General features: G+C 50.5%; 2 protein-coding genes across 7 annotated transcripts in view; both read right to left on the bottom strand.

The window, feature by feature from the left end:
* The window catches only part of SAMM50 (SAMM50 sorting and assembly machinery component), a 36,845-nt gene extending 29,017 nt beyond the window's left edge, over positions 1–7,828 (bottom strand). The window contains exons 1-3 of the mRNA XM_039463224.2: positions 7,671–7,828; positions 1,747–1,857; positions 443–544 (exon numbers count right to left, since the gene is read on the bottom strand). Of these exons, the coding sequence (XP_039319158.1) occupies positions 443–544; positions 1,747–1,857; positions 7,671–7,691 (234 nt within the window). The 5' untranslated portion in view covers positions 7,692–7,828. The remainder of the gene's footprint in view (positions 1–442; positions 545–1,746; positions 1,858–7,670) is intronic.
* Positions 7,829–7,903: 75 nt separating this feature from the next.
* PNPLA3 (patatin like domain 3, 1-acylglycerol-3-phosphate O-acyltransferase) overlaps positions 7,904–19,006 on the bottom strand; it is a 29,733-nt gene continuing 18,630 nt past the window's right edge. For 5 of the 6 annotated variants that reach the window (XM_074390948.1, XM_039463222.2, XM_074390952.1 and 2 more), the window contains 2 exons: positions 18,532–18,636; positions 13,410–17,215 (listed from right to left, as the gene is read on the bottom strand). In XM_074390948.1, coding sequence (XP_074247049.1) covers positions 16,987–17,215; positions 18,532–18,636 — 334 coding nt within the window. In that variant the 3' untranslated portion in view covers positions 13,410–16,986. Of the gene's footprint in view, positions 8,581–13,409; positions 17,216–18,531; positions 18,637–19,006 lie in introns of those variants that run through there. The other variant, XM_074390949.1, reaches the window with a different exon arrangement.

The raw sequence follows: 19,006 nt of genomic DNA, 5'->3' as shown, positions 1-19,006 counted from the left end.
GTGCAGTGCAGGAAGACTGCTCCACAGGCAGAGCAGGGCCCTGAGGAGACAGGGAGCGTGTCCCGGAGCAGCAGCCGCCCCGCGGGGCCAGCAAGGGAGAGTTCACTCTCAGGAGCTCAGCACGGTGCCTGGGAAGGGCTGTGCACCAACCCCACCAGCTCCCATGACGGCGCTGGGAGAGTTCGGAGGAACGCAAGAGGACAGACACTTCTTTCTCCTGGATAGGACACGGGAGGAAAAGGCCATGCAAATATGTGGAGTTCATAGGAGGCACCGCAGGAACTCAGGGGGTTCAGCTGGGGGATGCCAAGGCCCCCTCTGGGGTAGGAGGCAGATCTCCAGCACACAGGCTGGGGGCAGGGTGCTCTGTGTTTGACCTGGGGAGGTTTACAAGTTCTTCAGAAGAGACTGGAACAGCACACCAAGTAGAGATCACACTTACCTCAATTAGGTTTCTGGCCTTGAAAACGTCTCCAATTTCACAGATGATGATATCATCTTTTGTCCTTCCAAGTCCATCGAAATGAACATGCTGAACAACCACCTGAAAGTCACACAGGGACAATACCATGGATGACACGAGGCAAAGAGATCAGGCGTCAAGACTAAAGACCAGGTCTGACATTAACGGCAAGGTTGTCTTCAAGTTGAGTAACCCAAAATTCTTACTTCTGGACTCTACCATCTTCCAGTTTTTCAAAAAACTGGTCACTGCCACCTCCACTGTGCTGGGTCTGCATTTTCTGTGAACAAGAGCTACAACTTCTCTCTCTCCAGCCTGATGACTCCCCAGGACCAGGTTAGCCCTAAACCCAGGCAGGCGACATCACCTGAGGCCAGGATTTCGAGACCAGCCTGGCCAACATGGGGAAAGCCCGTCTCTCCTCCTCCTCCTCCTCCTCCTCCTCCTCCTCCTCTTTCTTTTCTTTCTTTCTCTCTCCCTCCTCCTTTCCCTCCTTCCTTCTTTCTTTCCCTCCCTCCCTCCCTCCTTCCAAACACACTCCCTGAGCACTGGTGCTTATGAATGAATGCTGGCCATGACCCCTGACTTAATAACTGTGCACAAAAAATTAGCTGGGTATGGTGGTACACACCTGCAGTCCCGGCTACCTGGGATGCTGAGGCAGGTAAATTATCGAACCCAACAGGCAGAGGTTGCAAGGAGCCAAAATTGCACAAAGGCACTCCAGCCTGGGTGACAGAGTGAGACTTTGTCTCAAAAAAAATTTTTTTTTAATTAAAAAAAACAATAATAAGTGTGTGCATCTTGTAAAGACCCTGCATGGATTTCATTAAGAGACAATAAATGCCCCTTGCCTCTCAGTCTCACCAGAGAGGAAACTCTTCAAGAACTGGAAAAGTGTATTTAAATTTCAAAGGCAAAAAATGTAGGAAAGGTTCCATTTGAGACCCACAGTCTTTTTTCTGGGAGTAGGGATTAGAAATATAAATGTAAGTACAGTTTGAGTTTGTCTTTGAAATACTTTTCGTTTTTGTGTTTTTTTTTTCATAAATACAAAAGTGTGTTTGTCTAAAATTCCTACACAAAAGTCACCAAGGAAAAAAGTAGCTCTTTAACAGTAGCAACTGCTTTTCTAAAAGTCATCAGTCTTTCTGCTTGTAGGTGATTACAAACCCTTCTTTGACAAAGGCATGGAAACAGGTGAATTCCTTTACATCTCCCCAGTGGTTTATGGAAGTGAATGTTGCTATTAACATTATCAAGACCTTCAACAGAAAACTCACATCTTTGTTTTCAAGAATTTCCTGTTTAGCTTCAGGTTCAACTTCAACAAATTCAGCTGCTTCTCCTAATCCTCCAAAATCAGGGCCACTTGATGGAAGAGGCTCCAAACTCTGAAAGGGAGGGAGAGACCACAGATAAATGACTTTGTCACATATAAACACACACTTACCTTTGGGTTTTGTCTTCAGATGGTGCTCCAGAAAATCCAGTAAAGGTAGGGGGCAGGATGGGACCAGGGAGTACAAATGTGTTGTCAGCTATTGCTAATGAGCAAGTTCTTGGTTTGGTGGTTAACTAACTCGTTGGTGGTCACTAAATAAAAAATGAAAACTACTAGCAGGGAAGGGCCAGGGCAGTGCAGTGGCTCATGCCAGTAATCCCAGCACTCTGGGGGGCCAAGGAGCAAGGATCACTCGAGGCTAGTAGTTTGAGACCAACCTGGACAATACAGCAAGACCCCATTTCTAGAAAAAAAAAAATTAATCAAAAGGGTCATACACAAATCCATGATGACACGTCATGAACAAAGTATTATGACTAACCTAATTCTGAACACCCAATGGAAGTTAAAAAATCATAAAAAATAAAATGCCACAAAAACATTGATCAGGGAAAAAAAGGAAAATAGTTTGCTCTCCTGTTGTTACAGAAAGCATCCTAATTTTTAGAATTAAAACTGTATACATTTTAGGATACCAACATCGATAAACCGAATTACTAAGAAAACATTTTATGTAGACCCTGACAGACTTTTTCGCTTCAGAAAGTCTCATTTTTTTCATCTCAGAAAGTCTCATTCACATTACAGGGAACTGCATATGCTCATAAAACGGACCAGAAACCAGTCACTTTCTACAATCTCAAATGATGTTACCTCAAAATCTTAAAGCAACTTCTGAATAAGCATTCCCGTAGGCTGTGCCTGGTCTGATATATCCAGGAAGACATTATCTACCTATATACATAGAGGTAAGTGCTTCGGTTTACAGTTTTCTGACTTTACAATGATGCAAAAGTGATATGCGTTCGGTAGGAACCACGCTTCGAGCACCACACAGCCATTCCGCTTTTCATTTACAGTACTCAACAAACTACATGAGAGCCTCAACACTTTATTATAAAATAGGCTTTGTGTTAGATGACTTTGCCCAACTGTAGGCTAATGTAAGTGTTCTGAGCACATTTAAGGTAGGCTAGGCTAAGCTATGACGTTCTGTAGGACATGCGTATTAAACGCATTTTCAACTTACATTCAACTTACATTTCAACCTATGATGGGTTTATTGGCATGTACTTGAGAAACATGTAAATAAACCTAATGCTGTGTGTGTACATGTGTGCACATGCACGTGTGTGTGTAATCCCTTGAGCCTAGGAGTTTGAGACCAGCCTGAGCAATATAGGAGACCCTGTTTGCATTTTTTAAAAGTATGTGCGCATATAATACAAAAAAATAAAACAGCCAGGCACGGTGGCTCATGCCTGTAATCCCAGTACTTTGGGAGTCTGAGGTAGGTGGATCACAAGGTCAGGAGTTCGAGACTAGCCTGGCCAATATAATGAAACCCCATCTCTACTAAAAATACAAAAAAATTAGCCAGGCGTGGAGGCAGGCACCTGTAATCCCAGCTACTCGGGAGGCTGAGGCAGAATTGCTTGAACCCGGAAGGCGGAAGTTGCAGTGAGCCAAGATTGTGCCACTGCACTCTAGCCTGGGCAACGGAGCGAGATTCTGTCTCAAATGAATGAATGAATGAAACCTTTAACTTTTAGGCAGATCAGTCTACCAATCAGTCATTAAGTCTGTATTGAGCACGGCAGTGGGGATGGGACATGAAATAAATTTAATGAATAACAAACAGCATCCTTAAAGTGAGATAGGCTAGAATCCAACAGAAAATATAACAACAGGCTGGGCGCGATGGCTCAGGCCTATAATCCTAGCACTTTGGGAAGCCAAAGTGAGGTGGATGGATCACCTGAGGTCAGGAGTTTGGGACCAGCCTGGCCAACATAGCAAAACCCCATCTCCCGTCTCATCTAAAAATATAAAAGTTAGCTGGGTGTGGTGGCACGTGCCTGTAGTCCCAGCTACTCGAGAGGCTGAAGTAGGAGAATTGCTTGAAGCCAGGAGGCAGAGGTTGCACTGAGCCAAGATCGTGCTATTGCACTGAGCCAAGATCGCACCATTGCACTCCAGGCTGGGAGACAGAATGAGACTCCATATGAAAAAAAGAAAACTGAAAATATAGCAATACAGAACACATATTATAAGAATTAATGCACAAAATTTTGTTCGACATAAGCATGAGTACCAGGTGATAAATGGCGAATGTTTTCTTACTATGAGTCTTGATCAAAAAGTTTCAAAGACACTGGCCAATAGGATGAAAGGTCAAATAAAAGAACTGAAAACATCTTTTCTCAATACACTCATCAAAGGAGCAGCAATTCTGATGTAAAAAGAGCTCCATAAAGGCAGATACTTTTGTCCCTGTATCCCCAGCACCTATCACAGTGCTGGGTACGTAGCAGGCCACCAGGAAATATGAGTTGATTAAATAACGAGTGCTTACTTTGCCCCAGATGCCACAGGGGAAGATGTAGTTCCCACCATTACATCTAGAAACTTAGGACTGAAGGATATTCCGAAAACGCAAACAGACCCAAGACAAGGCAGAATGTAAATGCCACCAAAGGAAAAGTCACGGGAAGGTGTGAGCCCATCCAAATGAGGGAGAGATAAAGAGCTTTACGTGGGAAGCAACCAGAACGGAGTTCTGAAAGATGGGAATATTTTGATGCTGAAGACGGGTGATAGGAGGGGAAATGCAGTGCAATAGTGCGGTCCAAATGAAGGCACCCTCAGAGGGCTCATGAGAATTCTGGACAGAAATGGAGTTCTAACTGACCAAGCGCAGTGGCTCACGCCTGTAATCCCAACACCCTAGGAGGACAAAACGGGTGGATTATCTGAGGTCAGGAGTTCGAGGCCAGCCTAGCCAACATGGTAAAGTCCTGTCTCTACAAAAAATACGAAAATTAGCCGGGTGTGGTGGCGGGCACCTGGAATCCCAGCTACATGGGAAGCTGAGGCAGGAGAATTGCTTGAACCAGGAGGCGGAGGTTGCAATGAGCTGAGATCGTGCCATTGCACTCCAGCCTGGGCAATAGAGTGAGACTCCATCTCAAAAAAAAAACAAGAAATGTAGTTATGATGAACCATTAATCAGGTTGCTCCCCACCCCTTTTTTTCAAGAGTACAAATTTACATTTATTTATTGACTTTTCATAACTTTAAATCCTTGAGTACAATTCGTATTCTGTGTCCAATAGCCTTGGCAGGAAGGTTGCTCAGGAATTTGGCATGAACCATGCCACTGTTTCCATGCGCCTGAGTTACCTTTCCCCAGATTACTCTGGTTTTATTTGGTTTGCCGCCAGGAGTCACTGTGTTGTTCTTTGCCTTGTATACATAAGTACGTCTCTTGCCCAAATAGAATTGTTTCATCTCAAGCATAAACATCTTCACTTTATTTATTTTTATTTTTATTTTTATTATTATTATTATTTTGAGACGGAGTCTCCCTCTGTCGCCAAGGCTGGAGTATAGCGGCATGCTCTCAGCTCACTGCAACCTCCACCTCCCCAGTTCAAGCAATTCCCCTGCCTCAGCCTCCAGAGTAGGTGGGATTACAGGTGCATGCCACCATGCTCGGCTAATTTTTTTGTATGTTTAGTAGAAACGGGGTTTTACCATGTTGACCAGACTGGTCTCAAACTCCTGACCTCAGGCAATCTCCTCACCTCGGCCTCCCTAAGTGCTGGGATTACAGGCATGAGTCACTACACCTGGTCAACACCTTCAATTTTAAGAAGAGCTGTGTGCTCCTTTCGTTCCAGAGACGCCACTGACAGCCAGCAAAAATGGCCTTGGACCACAGCCTTCAAAACGTATTTCCTTTTAGAAGTCTTGCTCCCAGCAGCCTCCACAGAAGCCAAGAAGGAGGGAGAAGCTCAGCTTGCACTTTGACTACTTCTTTGTAACAGAAAATCACAGATACTATTTGCATCCCCGTTGTTTTTACAGGTGGGATTTCTAACATTAGACTCATAAGGCTTTTGCTTAGGAATTGCTTTAGATGGTTTTTAAGATCTGGAATTCCAGCAAAACTGCTGCTGCCCACCGGTTTGAAGACCCCTCCCCCCAGCAGAGGAATGGAATCAGCATGAGAACAGGTTCCTCATCTCGCTGTCCCGTAACTTCACCCCACATTCTTCCGCCAGTCAAGGATCTCCACACTTCAGCAAAAACACGAGGTCCAAACTCCTGGGGAAGGTGGATTTGAGGTTTCCTCTCTTTTCTCATCTCTTTGTTCAGCGGCCCTGCAACTCAAACTCTTTCTCTGCTGCAACCCAGTCTCAGTGCAGTGACTTATTGAGCACAAGGAGCAACAGACCTATTACAGTTACACGAAGACCATGTCAGAAGAGAAAGGGTGTTTGAACTGAATGAAAAACATACAGGCCAGGCGAGGTGGCTGACGCCTGTAATCCCAGCACTTTGAGAGGCTGGGGTGGATGGACAACAAGGTCAGGAGTTCAAGATCAGCCTGACCAATATGATGAAACCCCATCTCTACCAAAAATCCAAAAATTAACCGGGCATGGTGGCGGGCGCCTACAGTCCCAACTACTTGGGAGGCTGAGACAGGAGAATCGCTGATACCCAGGAGGCAGAGACAGAGGTTGCAGTGACCCGAGACTGCACCACTGCACTCCAGCCTGGCGACAGAGCAAGACTGTGTCTCAAAAAGGAAAAAAAGACATATAAAGGGAAGTTAAGTCCAATTATGGATGCCAGGCTGCGACTTCTGTGCTGAATTTTTCTGGAAGTTAATGGGAAAGTACTGAAAACACCTATGCGTAGGGCAAGTGAAACAATCCAAGTTGTAGTAGTCAAGTAGTGTTGAGGCTGAGACTCAAGAAATATGAGATTTGGGGCCATTTGGAAGCAGTAACTATGTGATCTTGGAGAAGTAGCTCATTATCTGGCCTTTATTTAAGATTTAGGATAGGCCGGGCGCGGTGGCTCAAGCCTATAATCCCAGCACTTTGGGAGGCCGAGGCGGGTGGATCATGAGGTCAAGAGATCGAGACCATCCTTGGTCAACATGGTGAAACCCCGTCTCTGCTAAAAATACAAAAATTAGCTGGGCGTGGTGGCGCGTGCCTGTAATCCCAGCTACTCAGGAGGCTGAGGCAGGAGAATTGCCTGAACCCAGGAGGCGGAGGTTGCGGTGAGCCGAGATCGCGCCATTGCACTCCAGCCTGGGCAACAAGAGCGAAACTCTGTCTCCAAAAAAAAAAAAAAAGGTTTAGGATAGAGGAGAGGAGTCTGGCAAGCAGTTAGCAGTTAGGTATTCACATGCAACGTCTTTTAATTCTCTCTACTGCCTGGCAAGAAAGGTACGAGGACCAGCTCCGCTTTAAAACGAGGAAGGAAGTCAGGGCGCGGCTCTATCTTCTGCACGGGAAACCGGAGAAAAGAGGGGGCCCCCCGGGCAGGTTTGGGGAAGGCGGCCTGGAAGGATCCCGGTTGCTCTGGGAGGCCGGAACAGCCGCTGCGGCGGCGGAGCGGGGACCGGCCGGGGGTGATCAGTCCCGAAAGGAAACTTCACGCCCTGGAAAGGACGCGCGCGTTCCCTGCGCACGGAGACATCACGGAAACTCCACGGACTCGCCGGGCGACCTTGAGCAGCCTCGTCCCTCCTGAGTATCAGGTTCCCGCTCGGAGGCCTGCGGGACTCGAGGCGACGCCTTTTCGGCCTCCTCCGCCCCCGCCCGCCACCCCCCGCGCCCCGTCTCCGGGGGAACCCCGGAGTGTCTCCCCGTGAGCCCCGCGGGTCGCCGGGCCTCTTACCCGGGCGTGCACGGTCCCCATGGCTCCCTCTCCAGCCGCCGCCTCGCAAGGCCGCCCGGGCGGGACCGAGCGTCAGCCGCTGACCACAGAAGGCGGGTCCGCGCTGGCGGAGCCGCAGGTCAAGGCGCCTCCCACAAGCCCCCGGACGCGGCGCACTGGGGGCGGCCATGATGCCCCGCCCTTTCCCCGCCCCCTGGCTCGCGGCGCCTTCGCTCATTGGTCCTTTTGGGCCTGTGACCCGGATGTTGACACGGACGCAGAGGACGCCCTGACCCTGCAAGCCGAGAGCGTTCACGGACATGCGCGGAGCTGCCGGCGCGTGGAGGGCGCGTGGAGGGCGCGTGGAGGGCGCGTGGAGGGCGCGTGGAGGGCGCGTGGAGGGCGCGTGGAGGGCGCGTGGAGGGCGCGGGGCGGGCGCGCCTGCGGGAGGGTCCCCGGACGGCCGGCGTCGGGCGTTGGCGCCGGCAAGAGGTCCGGCCCGCCGAGGGGCTCGGGGATGTCACGCGGGTCCCGCCGCTCGTCGCCGTCCGGGCACCCCGACCCCACGGTGCTGTGAAGCCCCGAGGCTCCGCGGGGAGACCCCGGGGCCGTGGTCAGGCCTCGCGGGCATCTGCTGCCAAACCCGGATGGGTGCCCTGGCCCCTGGGCTTCGTGTCGCTGGAACCCGCGCTCAGAATCGTCGACACCCAGACCACGGGCCTGTCTCCTCCTCGGGGTCGGTGAGAGGCGGAAAGCAAAGCCCCCGGCACAGGGCCGGGCACGCGGTGGGCACCGGGCAGTGACCCTGATTCACTCAGCCGCGGCCAGTGATGACGCGGCGGGGCCACCGGAGTGCTCGCTGGGGAACCGGTCGCATCGGTGAGGAAGGCGGCCATGGGCTTCCGTTTTGGTGGCAAGACAGCTCCCCTGCCTCAAACAGGAAGAGAGAAGAGAAAATAAAAAGGTGTAATAAATAGCAACACGTTGTGACAAATACATTGAAAGAAACAAAAGACAGCAGGAAAAGAGGGAGCTTCCGCATCGGGTCCTGCGCCACTCCCTCCTGACAGCAGAGGCGTCTTCTCTTCTGTCCCTTTGCTCTCTCCCAGAAACCCTGACACCCTTTCCATTTAAATAGCAGCACCCTAGGCCTCCAGCATCCCTGAGCTCAATATTCAAGTCCACATGCCCCTTCTTGCCTGGAAAGAGGCAGGACCCAGCACCAGCCAGGCCCCTGCCCTTCCCTCACTGTATCCCTCAAAGGTTGGCCTGTTGCGCTGTGTTCCCAATGACACCATCAGCCCAGCAGAGGCAGGGCCCCAGTCTGTCTGTTTCACTCACAACCCAGAGCCTAGCACAGTGGCTGGCACCATGCAGGGACTCTGGATAATTTGCAGTTACTGCTCTTCCACCGCAGACCAGGGCAGACAGAAGCCACGCTCAGCCTCGACTCTGACCAGAAGCTACCCAGCCCCAGAGACAGTTCTGAGAGCTGGGAGATAATCCAGGAGGGAAGACAAGGGGTGTTGAGTAATTCACTGCCCAAACACCAGGCCCTCCGTGATGCCCACCACGCCATCCTGACTCACTGCTATAGTCCTGGCACCTAGAACAATGCCTGGCCCAGTAAATCTTTGATGCCGTCCTCATTACATTGGAAGAAAATGGAAGCTGACACATTCCCCACCTCCTCTGGCCCCAGCCCCATGCTTCTGATGACATCCCTTCTACCCAGGATGCCTTTCATGGCCACTGTGCCTGGGAGTGCCCACACAGCCTTCGGGCTGAGCCCACACCTACCCACACTTCTGGAGAGAGTGAATCATCTCCCCTCCCCAGCCTCCCCATCACCATCACCAGTGTTCCCATCCCCCAATAGTGTTTCTCTTAGTGTGTCCTGGAGGCCATGCCACGGTTGCCTTGAGGTGATTAATAAAAATGCACACATCAGCTGGGCACAGCTGCTCACGTCTGTAACGCCAGCACTTTGGGAGGCCAAGGTGGGTGGATCACCTGAGGTCAGGAGTTTGAGGCCAGCCTGGCCAACATGGTGAAACCCCGTCTCTACTAAAAATACAAAAATGAGCCAGCTATGGTGGCGCGCACCTGTGGTCCCAGCGACTCAGAAGGCTGAGGCAGAAGAATCGCTTGAACCTGGGAACTGGAGATCACAGTGAGCCAAGATCCTGCCATTGCATTCCAGCCTGGGGGACAGAGTGAGACTGCGTCTCAAAAAAGTGGGGGGAGGAGGGGAGAGAGGAAGGAAGGAAGGAAGGGAGGGAGGGAGGGAGGGAGGGAAGGAGGGAGGGAGGCAGGCAGGCAGACGCATGTCTGGGCCTCAATCCTGAGTTGCTGAATCAGAAAAACAACTTAGAATCTGGATTTTTTTTTTTTTTTTTTTTTTTTTTTTTTTTGAGACGGAGTTTCGCTCTTGTTACCCAGGCTGGAGTGCAATGGCGCGATCTCGGCTCACCGCAACCTCCGCCTCCTGGGTTCAGGCAATTCTCCTGCCTCAGCCTCCTGAGTAGCTGGGATTACAGGCACGCGCCACCATGCCCAGCTCATTTTTTGTATTTTTAGTAGAGACGGGGTTTCACCATGTTGACCAGGATGGTCTAGATCTCTCGACCTCGTGATCCACCTGCCTCGGCCTCCCAAAGTGCTGGGATGACAGGCTTGAGCCACCGTGCCCGGCCTAGAATCTGGATTTTAAAGAAGTATGCCAAGTCACTTTTTGTCCCACTGGGCTTAAGAGTGTCTCAATTTTCATTTCCGTTTGAGAAGCTCAAAATGCTGTTCTGCTCTTACCCAGCAGGACCCACTCTGTCATTTGGAAGCCAGTTTCACAAACCCAAACTCGAAAGGCACCCAGTGCCCTAGGCTCAATGCCAACAGGCCCAGCTCCTGGGGGCCAGGAGACCTGCCATTGGCCACCAAAGCGAGGCTTTTGGGGTCTTACCAACCTCAACTCAGACTCAAAAGGCTATGTTAGGTCTGAAGATTGTGATAAGAGATTTTCAAAGATAATCTAGGAGACTGAATATATTTTAAGCACAAGTCACAGAATCTGGACATGTATTCATTCTGCCAGTTCCCTGAGCCTCAATTTCCTTATCTGTAAAATGGGGATGATGACCATGTCTAAGGCATAAAGTCTGAGGACCTTATAAGATCAAAGCATGGGGCCTGGCACACTGTAAACATTGAACCAACCAGATTTTCTTTGACCAAACAGCCCTCTCTTCTTACACTTCCTTCCCCGTTATTCTTCTGAGGATGCCACTTCTAAAAGATAAGCCAAGGTTGCCCAGCAGAGTGCAAGATAGTTGCAATATTTGAGAGCGTATTGTGTGTGAAGCCCTGGAGGAGGCTGAGGGCATAGGAGGAAAACAAAGTCACACTCTACCCTCAAGCAAAGGGCTATGACAGTTACAATGTATATAATATATTAAAGGCTATCTGTGACAGTTACAATGTGCATAATATATTAAAGGCTGTCTGAGATAGATACAATGTGTATATTAAAGGCTATCTGTGATAGTTACACTGTGTATAATAAAGACTGTGAGAGTTACAATGTACATATTAAAGGCTGTCTGTGGTAGAGACAATGTATATGATATAGTAAAGGCTGTGATAGTTACAATGTATGTATTAAGGGCTGTCTGAGATGGTTACAATGTATATAATAAAGACTGAGAAGTCGCACAGTGCATATACTGATTTCCTTCTCTTTAACCTAGTATTTCCTGAATGTATTGGGTCATAACGTATTTTTGGTTTTGGAGATTTTTCTGTGGCCTTTGGCAATGCCATTCAACAGTATTTCTTGTGCTCTTTTGGCCAGAATATAGGATTGCATCTCCCTGCTCCTGTCCACGTGACTTGCTTTGGTCAACGCGTTGTGAGCAGAAGAGATATGTCACTCTGGATGAGAACCTTTAAGCACCATATTTCTCTCACCATGCCGTGGTAATCAGCGATCCCCTGATGGTGGGGCTGCTACAGGCTGGGTCTGGGAATGACGATGACTTGAAATGAAGCCCAGCCACGTCTGCCAGGCACACAGCATGAATGGGAAATAAATCTTTGGGGTTTTGCTTGTTATGCAGCATAAGCCCAACTATCCTATCTAATAATAACAGCTAGAAATGTCTTCAAGGAACCTAACATCCCAGAAAACCTGGTTTACAAAGTGCTAATCTGGTCCAGTCGGAAGCAGAAGTGCGGTTTAGTTGACAAAGCTAGTTTCCTTATAAAATCCAGGCTGAGTGTAGTGGCCCACACCTATCATCTCAGCAATTTGGAAGGCCAAGGCAGGAGGATTGCTTAAAGCCAGGAGTTGAAGATCAGCCTAGGAAATAGTGAGACCCCCATCTTTACAAAAAAATTAAAAATAAAAATAAAAAGGTTTGCTGGGTGTAGTAGCATGCATCTGCAGTCGCAGCTACTCAGGAGGCTGAGGCAGGAGGACTGTTTGAGTCTGGAGTTCAAGATCAGCCTGGAAAACAGTGAGACCCCCCACCACCACAAAAAAAAATTTTTTTAATTAGCTTTTCATTCATTTTTTTAAAATTAAAACCTCAGGAAGCTGAGGCAGGAGGATTGCTTGAGCCCAGGAGGTCAAGGCTGCAGTGAGCTGTGATTGCACCACTGCACTCCAGCCTGAGCCATAAAGCAAGACCCTGCCTCAAAAAAAAAAAAAAATAATAACTAAAATTAAAATTAAACAAATTAAAAGCAACCCAAATTTCACTGGCATTGGGGAGAGGAGACTGGATCTTCCCTTTGGCGTCATCCACCTATTAGTTTGGGACACCCTGTTGGGGGGCCTTGTTTGTCACCTTCCTGGGGGTGAGCACCCTGAGGTGAGGGGCTCATCTCGTTACCTGTCTCCCAGCACCCGCCCTCTGAGGAGTGAAGGCGAATTGGTGAAAAGAGCCTGGAAGGGCATTCCCCAGGCAGAGGTTCACTCAGGAAGCACGGTGACCCCGGGGAGAGGCTCTGAGCTGCTGACAGGGCTTCAGGGGCTGAAGGGGTGTGCTGGTGGGGGAGGCTTGGAGGCACAGGAAGGTGCTGGGGGTGTGCTGGGTCCTCAGCATGCCCAGCAGCAATGTGGAGGGCAGATGAGCCCCGAGGCTGAAAACAGGCCCCGGCCTCCAGCGGGAAGCTGCTGTAGCAGCCCAGATAGAAAGCACCAGGGCTGACCCTGGCAGTGGTGGGCTGGGGACAAGTGGTCATTTCCAGAGATGACGGCAGAGGCAGCACTGGGACCAGCTGGAGATGGGGTGACGGGCCTCCCTGCGTCCCCAGTTCCAGGCTTGGGTGGCTTGGGAGCTGCAGAGCTGAGGTGCTGTGAACTGGAGGGCTTGATGTCGCCGGGCTGCTGGTGTGGAGTGGAGCCGGAAGGTGGGTAGGTGGCCCCAAAGCCCACCAGAGTCAGAGACTGAGAAGTCATCAGGGGGAGTGCAGCCTTCCCACAGGTGGCTGTGCACACTCAGCAGAGTGGCTGCAGCCAGGCCTTGGTGACAAGCTTGGTGCCCAGGATGGAGAAAGGGCACCTGAAAGTCTGGGGTTGAGGAAGGAGGGGGATTCTAGGACGGTCTGGTCCGCAGTGCCTAGGAAAGAGCCCCTGTGCTGCCGCAGGGCCATTCAGGGAGCGAGGCCGCAACCCCCCAGGAAGGACTGTCCTCGATGAGCTTGGCTGTGAGGGAAGCAGGGGACATAGGTGCTCCTTGGAAAGGACGGAGATGGGGAGAGTGCTTTAAGAATCACGTTTATTAGGAGTTATTCTCTCATGCTGAAAGAAATACACACTATTCACCAAAGAAACTCGGCCAACACATATAAACACAACAAATAAAATACAATTACAAATAACAGCCTGACGATAACTGCTGTAAGGGTTTGATATATATCCTTACCATCTTTTTTTTTTTTTTTTTTTTTTTTTTTAGACAGAGTCTTACTGTGTCTTGGCTCACTGCAACCTCTGCCTCCTGGGTTCAAGTGATTCTCCCACCTCAGCCCCCTGAGTATCTGGAATTACAGGTGCCTGCCACCATGCCTGGCTAATTGTTGTAGTTTTAGTAGAGATGGGGTTTCACCCAGGCTGGTCTTGAACTCCTGACTTCAAGTGATCTGCCTGCCTCAGCCTCCCAAAGTGCTGGGATTATAGGCGTGAGGCACCGCCCAGCCCTCTCAGTCTCTTTATATAGACACACAGATACATATATACACCCACACACACTTTTTTTTTTTTTTTTTTTAAACAAAATCGGCCTCATACTCTGCGCTAAGTTTTGCTGATTACTAAATGAAGAATCTTGGTCCGGGCATGGCAGCTCATACCTGCAATCCCAGCACATTGGGAGGCCAAGGCAGGAGGATCACTTGAGCCCAGGAATTGGAGACCAGCGTGGGCAACACGACAAGACCCTGTCTCTACAAAAAAACTAGCTGGGTGTGGTAGTGCTTGCCTGTGGTTCCAGCTATTTGGGAGACTGAGGTGGGAAGATTGCTTGACCTCAGGAAGTTGAGGCTGCAGTGAGCTATGACTGCACCACTATACCCTAGCCTGGATGACAGAGCAAGGCCCTCATAAAACAAAACTAAACTAAACTAAACAAGAATGTTGCTCCCTGACATGTAATATACTACATACTGATTATTCCTGAGGGTGGATTCCAAAGCACACATGCGCCACAAATTAAAGGGAAGGCTTTGTTTGATAAGAATAAATAAGGATGCATTCATAGGGTGATAAGAAACCCCCAGAAGTGGTTCAGGAAGAGAGAGAGACCTAAGCAAAGGTGCCTCCTGGAGGGGCAGAGAAGGCAGGACTGGGCGGCATCTGAGGCACAGGTGTGGAGGGAAGTCTTGGCCATTTCTATAAGAGCATTACACTTCCTGACTTCCTGATCTTGGTACACACTTGGAAAAAATTATGAAACAAATGCTCATTTTAAGAAGGCAGGGGGGGCAGGCATGGTGGCTCCTGCTCGTAATCCCAGCACTTGGGGAGGCTAAGACAGGAAGACTGCTTAAGTTGATGAGTTCAAGACCAGCATGGGTAAAATAGCAAGACCCTTTTCTACTAAAAATAATTTTAGTAATTAAAAAATATAATTTTTTTTTTTTTTGACAGTCTCACTCTCTTGCCTAGGCTGGAGTGCAGTGGCACAATCTCGGCTCACTGAAACTGCAGCCTCCTGGGTTCAAGAGATTCTCCTGCCTCAGCCTCCCAAGTATCTGGGATTACAGGCACCCACCACCACACCTGGCTAACTTTTGTGTTTTTGGTAAAGATGGGGTTTCACCACGTTGGCCAGGCTGGTCCCAAACTCCTGACCTCAGATGATCCACCCACTTTGGCCCCTTAAAGTGCTGAAATTACAGGCATGAGCCACCACACCCGGCCTAAATAATTTTTAAAACCGGAGAGGAAATAAGTCCCCTGGTGTCCTATCAGCCATTTAACATATGTTTTTCCTGATAGCAATCACAATGCCATGCATACGTCTGTCTATATGGGAATACATTGGTTATTAGAAAATATTGTGAAAGTTTAGTTTTATCTGCTAATGACTGAAGTTATGCCGCTAACAGAACAAAGCCAACTGGGAAACTTGGGCAAAGAAACTTGTAACTTTCTTTTCCAACATGACAAGGGTGGGTTGTCACAAGGAGGCCACGTGGGTGTAAGGCGTGACCTCCCCCACCCCATTCCAGCTCCACAGGGGACAGTGTCTTGCTGTGACATCGGTGGGATCAAGAGTGGAAGACCCTCCCACTCACCAGCCCTGAGCTCACTTACAGAGCAAATACCGAACCGAGAACAGAGGCCTGGGAAACTCACTCAGCCCTCACGGTGTAAGGCGGCAGGTTCAAACCCTGGAACTCCTGCCCCGAACGGGGCTCTATGCACTACGCAACCCCGGCATTATTTTCACAAAGTAGCCTCTTTTCTCGAGTTCATGATCTCAAGAGAACAGGCTCACATAGTTTGTTCCTAGAACCAGTTTCCTTTAAAGGGTCTGTATCCTCAGTCAAGTGCTTTGTTCAACTTGCTGGTTCTTCCACTCCAGGGCACTTACACAAAGCGGGTGAGGGTTGTTACTTTCTTTTCCAACATTTAAGTTTGAGCATGCCATTATTTTTCTTGTATGTGCTGTACTCAGATACATAAATAGAAAAAAAAAAAATACACACGTTTCACCTTCAGTCCTATACACTCAGCTTGCTAATAAATTACCACACCTGGGGGAAAGTGGGTTCTGGTCTCAAGGGGTTGTCTCCATCCAGGCTGACAGAGCAGGGAGGACAGAGAGAGGTCAGGGTCCTGAGAGAATGGGAAGGATCAAAGAGCGAAAAAAAAGAACACAGACCAGAGCGCGTGGAAAGTCAGTCAAGTTCAAGTTGTGGGCTCCAGTGGAGAGAAGGCAGAAGCTCCTGCTGTGTTTCTCCGCCTGGGGGCGCTGAGGTGACTGCCCTGCACACTAGATTTTTTTGGGGTTTTTAATTTTTTTAAATTTTTTGAGTCCGAGTTTCAGTCTTGCTGACCAGGCTGGACTGCAATGGCACAATCTCAACTCACTGCAACCTCTGCCTCCCGGGTTCAGGCAATTCTCCTGCCTGAGCCTCACAAATAGCTGCAATTACAGGTATGCACCACCACACCCGGCTAAATTTTGTATTTTTAGTAGAGACGGGGTTTCACCATGTTGGCCAGGCTGGTCTCGAACTCCTGACCTCAGGTGATCTGCCCACCTCAGCCTCCCAAAGTGCTGGGACTACAGGCGTGAGCCACCGCACCCAGCTAAGTTTTTTGTTTTTTTTTTTTTTTGAAGGCTTTTTCTATTTAACATCTCATTGATTCACATAATACAAAATTCAACAGATAACAAAACTTCCTTACATTTTTATAAAAATTCTTTAAACAGTCTTTTAGTCAGGTGGAAAAGGTGTTCTAAAATGTAAATCGGTTATCATTTTGTTACCCCTGCAAGGAGATGCTTTTAGGTGTCAAGGTAATTATCTCTGCAAGCCACCTGACAGGCAGTGTCCTTCTTGGGGACCAACTGCACCCCCTCCCACTGCACGGGGAGGTGGGATCCTAGGCTTCCTGGTGTCACTTCCCAACCAGCTAAGCTAACGCATGCTTATGTGCTGGGCTGCCACCGCCACCCAGACCAAGGGTTTGTTCCCAGCTTTTCATAAAACCACCTCAGCTCACATCACAGCAGCGTGAATACACAGCAGTGCAGCGGTAGCTGAACACAGATGAGACTCTTCAGCACCCCTGAAAGAATCTCCTAGACTCGCGTCCTCAAATGACTCACAAACTCTTCTCCAGGGACAAACTGGGAAAGGCGGAGAGCCCCTCAGCGCCCGCGGGCACTTCACTGCCCAAGTAGAAGTTCAGGCTGGACCTGAGGATGGACCGTGGGGCGGCCCCCGCTTTGGCTTCCGCAGGACAGACCGCGGGGGAGCGGGGAGCCCGGCAGTCCCAGTCCTGCCTGGGTTTGCTTGGGGAAGCCTGTTGGCGGCTGGCTGGCATTGGAGCCCTGAAACACACAGAGGAGGGTGGCTTAGCAGCTGTTCCCGCTGCTGCCGAGTTCAGGCTCGGCTTCCGTGGACCACACTGCCGGCCACGCGAGGGCACTGCCAGGCACACCGGGGAATCCAGTCACAGCCAGAGACACTGCTCCCTCCGGCCCTCAGTGCTGGGCTGATGGCCCCATGTAGGTCTTCCAAGCCTGTGGCCCTCCCCGCTACCCAGACGCCTCCCGCCGGACATCCACAGGTGTCACCGACCATGAATCCCTGAAGGGGCCCATCGGTTTCCTCCACACAAACCTGCTTGCCTGCCAGGGTGTCCTTCCACCGCCTGGCACCACTGCCCACCTGTCACCGGGGCTGCCCCCTCCTCGGGCTTGGAATCAACAGCTCCCTCCTGTCCAGGAGCCTGGGGAAGCCTCTCAGCCTGCAGATCGTCCCTGTCTGGGTCCTGGCAGCTCTCCTTACTGCCTGCTGCCAGCCGGGGCTCAGGACCCATCTTCTACTCAGCCACGACTGCCCTCTTCCCTATGCAAACTGGATCTCTGGCATCCCCTACTTTTAAATCCTTCCGTGTCTACCAATAATAGCAACAATAGCAAAAGAGAGCACACCTCCTGATGCCCACCGTATGCCAAGTACCATGCTACTGGCTCTCAGAAGCTCAGGGAAACCCAGTGAGAGGCCGGGGATCATCTCTGCCGACCAAGTGAAGAAGCCAAAGCCCACGATTTTCAGGATAACGCCCAACCCTGGGAGCCAGGCCCTGAGCCCCGGCTCCGTTTTCAGAATTCAGGAAGTAGCAGCATCCCTTGGGGTCTGTCAGCGCAGACTGCAGGGCTCCGCCTGGGAGAGTGTGACTAAGTACATCAGAGGGTGAAGGACAGGGAACCTCCAATCCCAGGCACCCAGCCAGCACCCGCACGCTGCAAGGGTCTCGGCCACCACCGCCCCTCCAGGGCCCCCCCTTCCTGTGCCACGGGTGCCAGCGCTCCTTCCCTCTGGCACCCCGGTGCTGTCCGACACCCCCTGGCCCTCACCCCGGCCACTCTGTCCGGGGCACCTTTCCCTGCAAATCCGAGGCCTTTCTGCTCCTCCACCATCAGCACTGGATGGGAAGGCTTCCGAGGCCCCGGGGCAAGTCGGCCTGGGTGACAGGTCTCAGCAGGTGCACCGGGACCTCTGACGGACTCAGCTGCCTCCCATGAGACAGGGTCCCCGCATCCTAGGGCAAGCTACTGGCTTGGCGTTCAGCCAGCTGTTTCTAGAATGCTGTGTGAGGACTCGCCCATCCGGCCCACGCACCCACAGCCAAAGCATTTACCTGGAGGTGGGGAGCAGACACATCAGCGCTCGAGTGAAGATCTTCGAGGTCACCCACTGCAGCCACTGGACGTCGTCGGGAATATCCGGAAGCCATGTCACCAGCCTGCAGGGACAAGACCGAGCCCACAAACACACAGGCAGACACAGCAGCACTCTGTTAACGAAGCTGCCAACGTCACCTCTAACCCCAGTCTGATGACTTCCCAGAAGGTCATCATGCCAGGACAAAGACGAGCCCACCCGAAATCTCTAAAGCAAAATGAGGCTACTTCTGGTTCAAGAAAGCTCATCTTGGCCACCCAAAATGCTGGGATTACAGGCGTGAGCCATCGCACCAACTTTTAGGTGATTCTAAAGGGAAACAGGTCAGAGGGGCAGCAAGGATTCTGCTTCCAGGCCTGGCCCTTCCACTAGGCATCTCTGTGACCTGAGTGGTGACCCCAAGCTCTCCAGGCCTCAGCTCCCTCAGGCAA

The sequence above is a fragment of the Saimiri boliviensis genome, chromosome 21 (assembly GCF_048565385.1).
Source record: "Saimiri boliviensis isolate mSaiBol1 chromosome 21, mSaiBol1.pri, whole genome shotgun sequence".
NCBI lineage: Eukaryota > Metazoa > Chordata > Mammalia > Primates > Cebidae > Saimiri > Saimiri boliviensis.
This window is presented reverse-complemented; position numbering and strand designations above follow the sequence as displayed.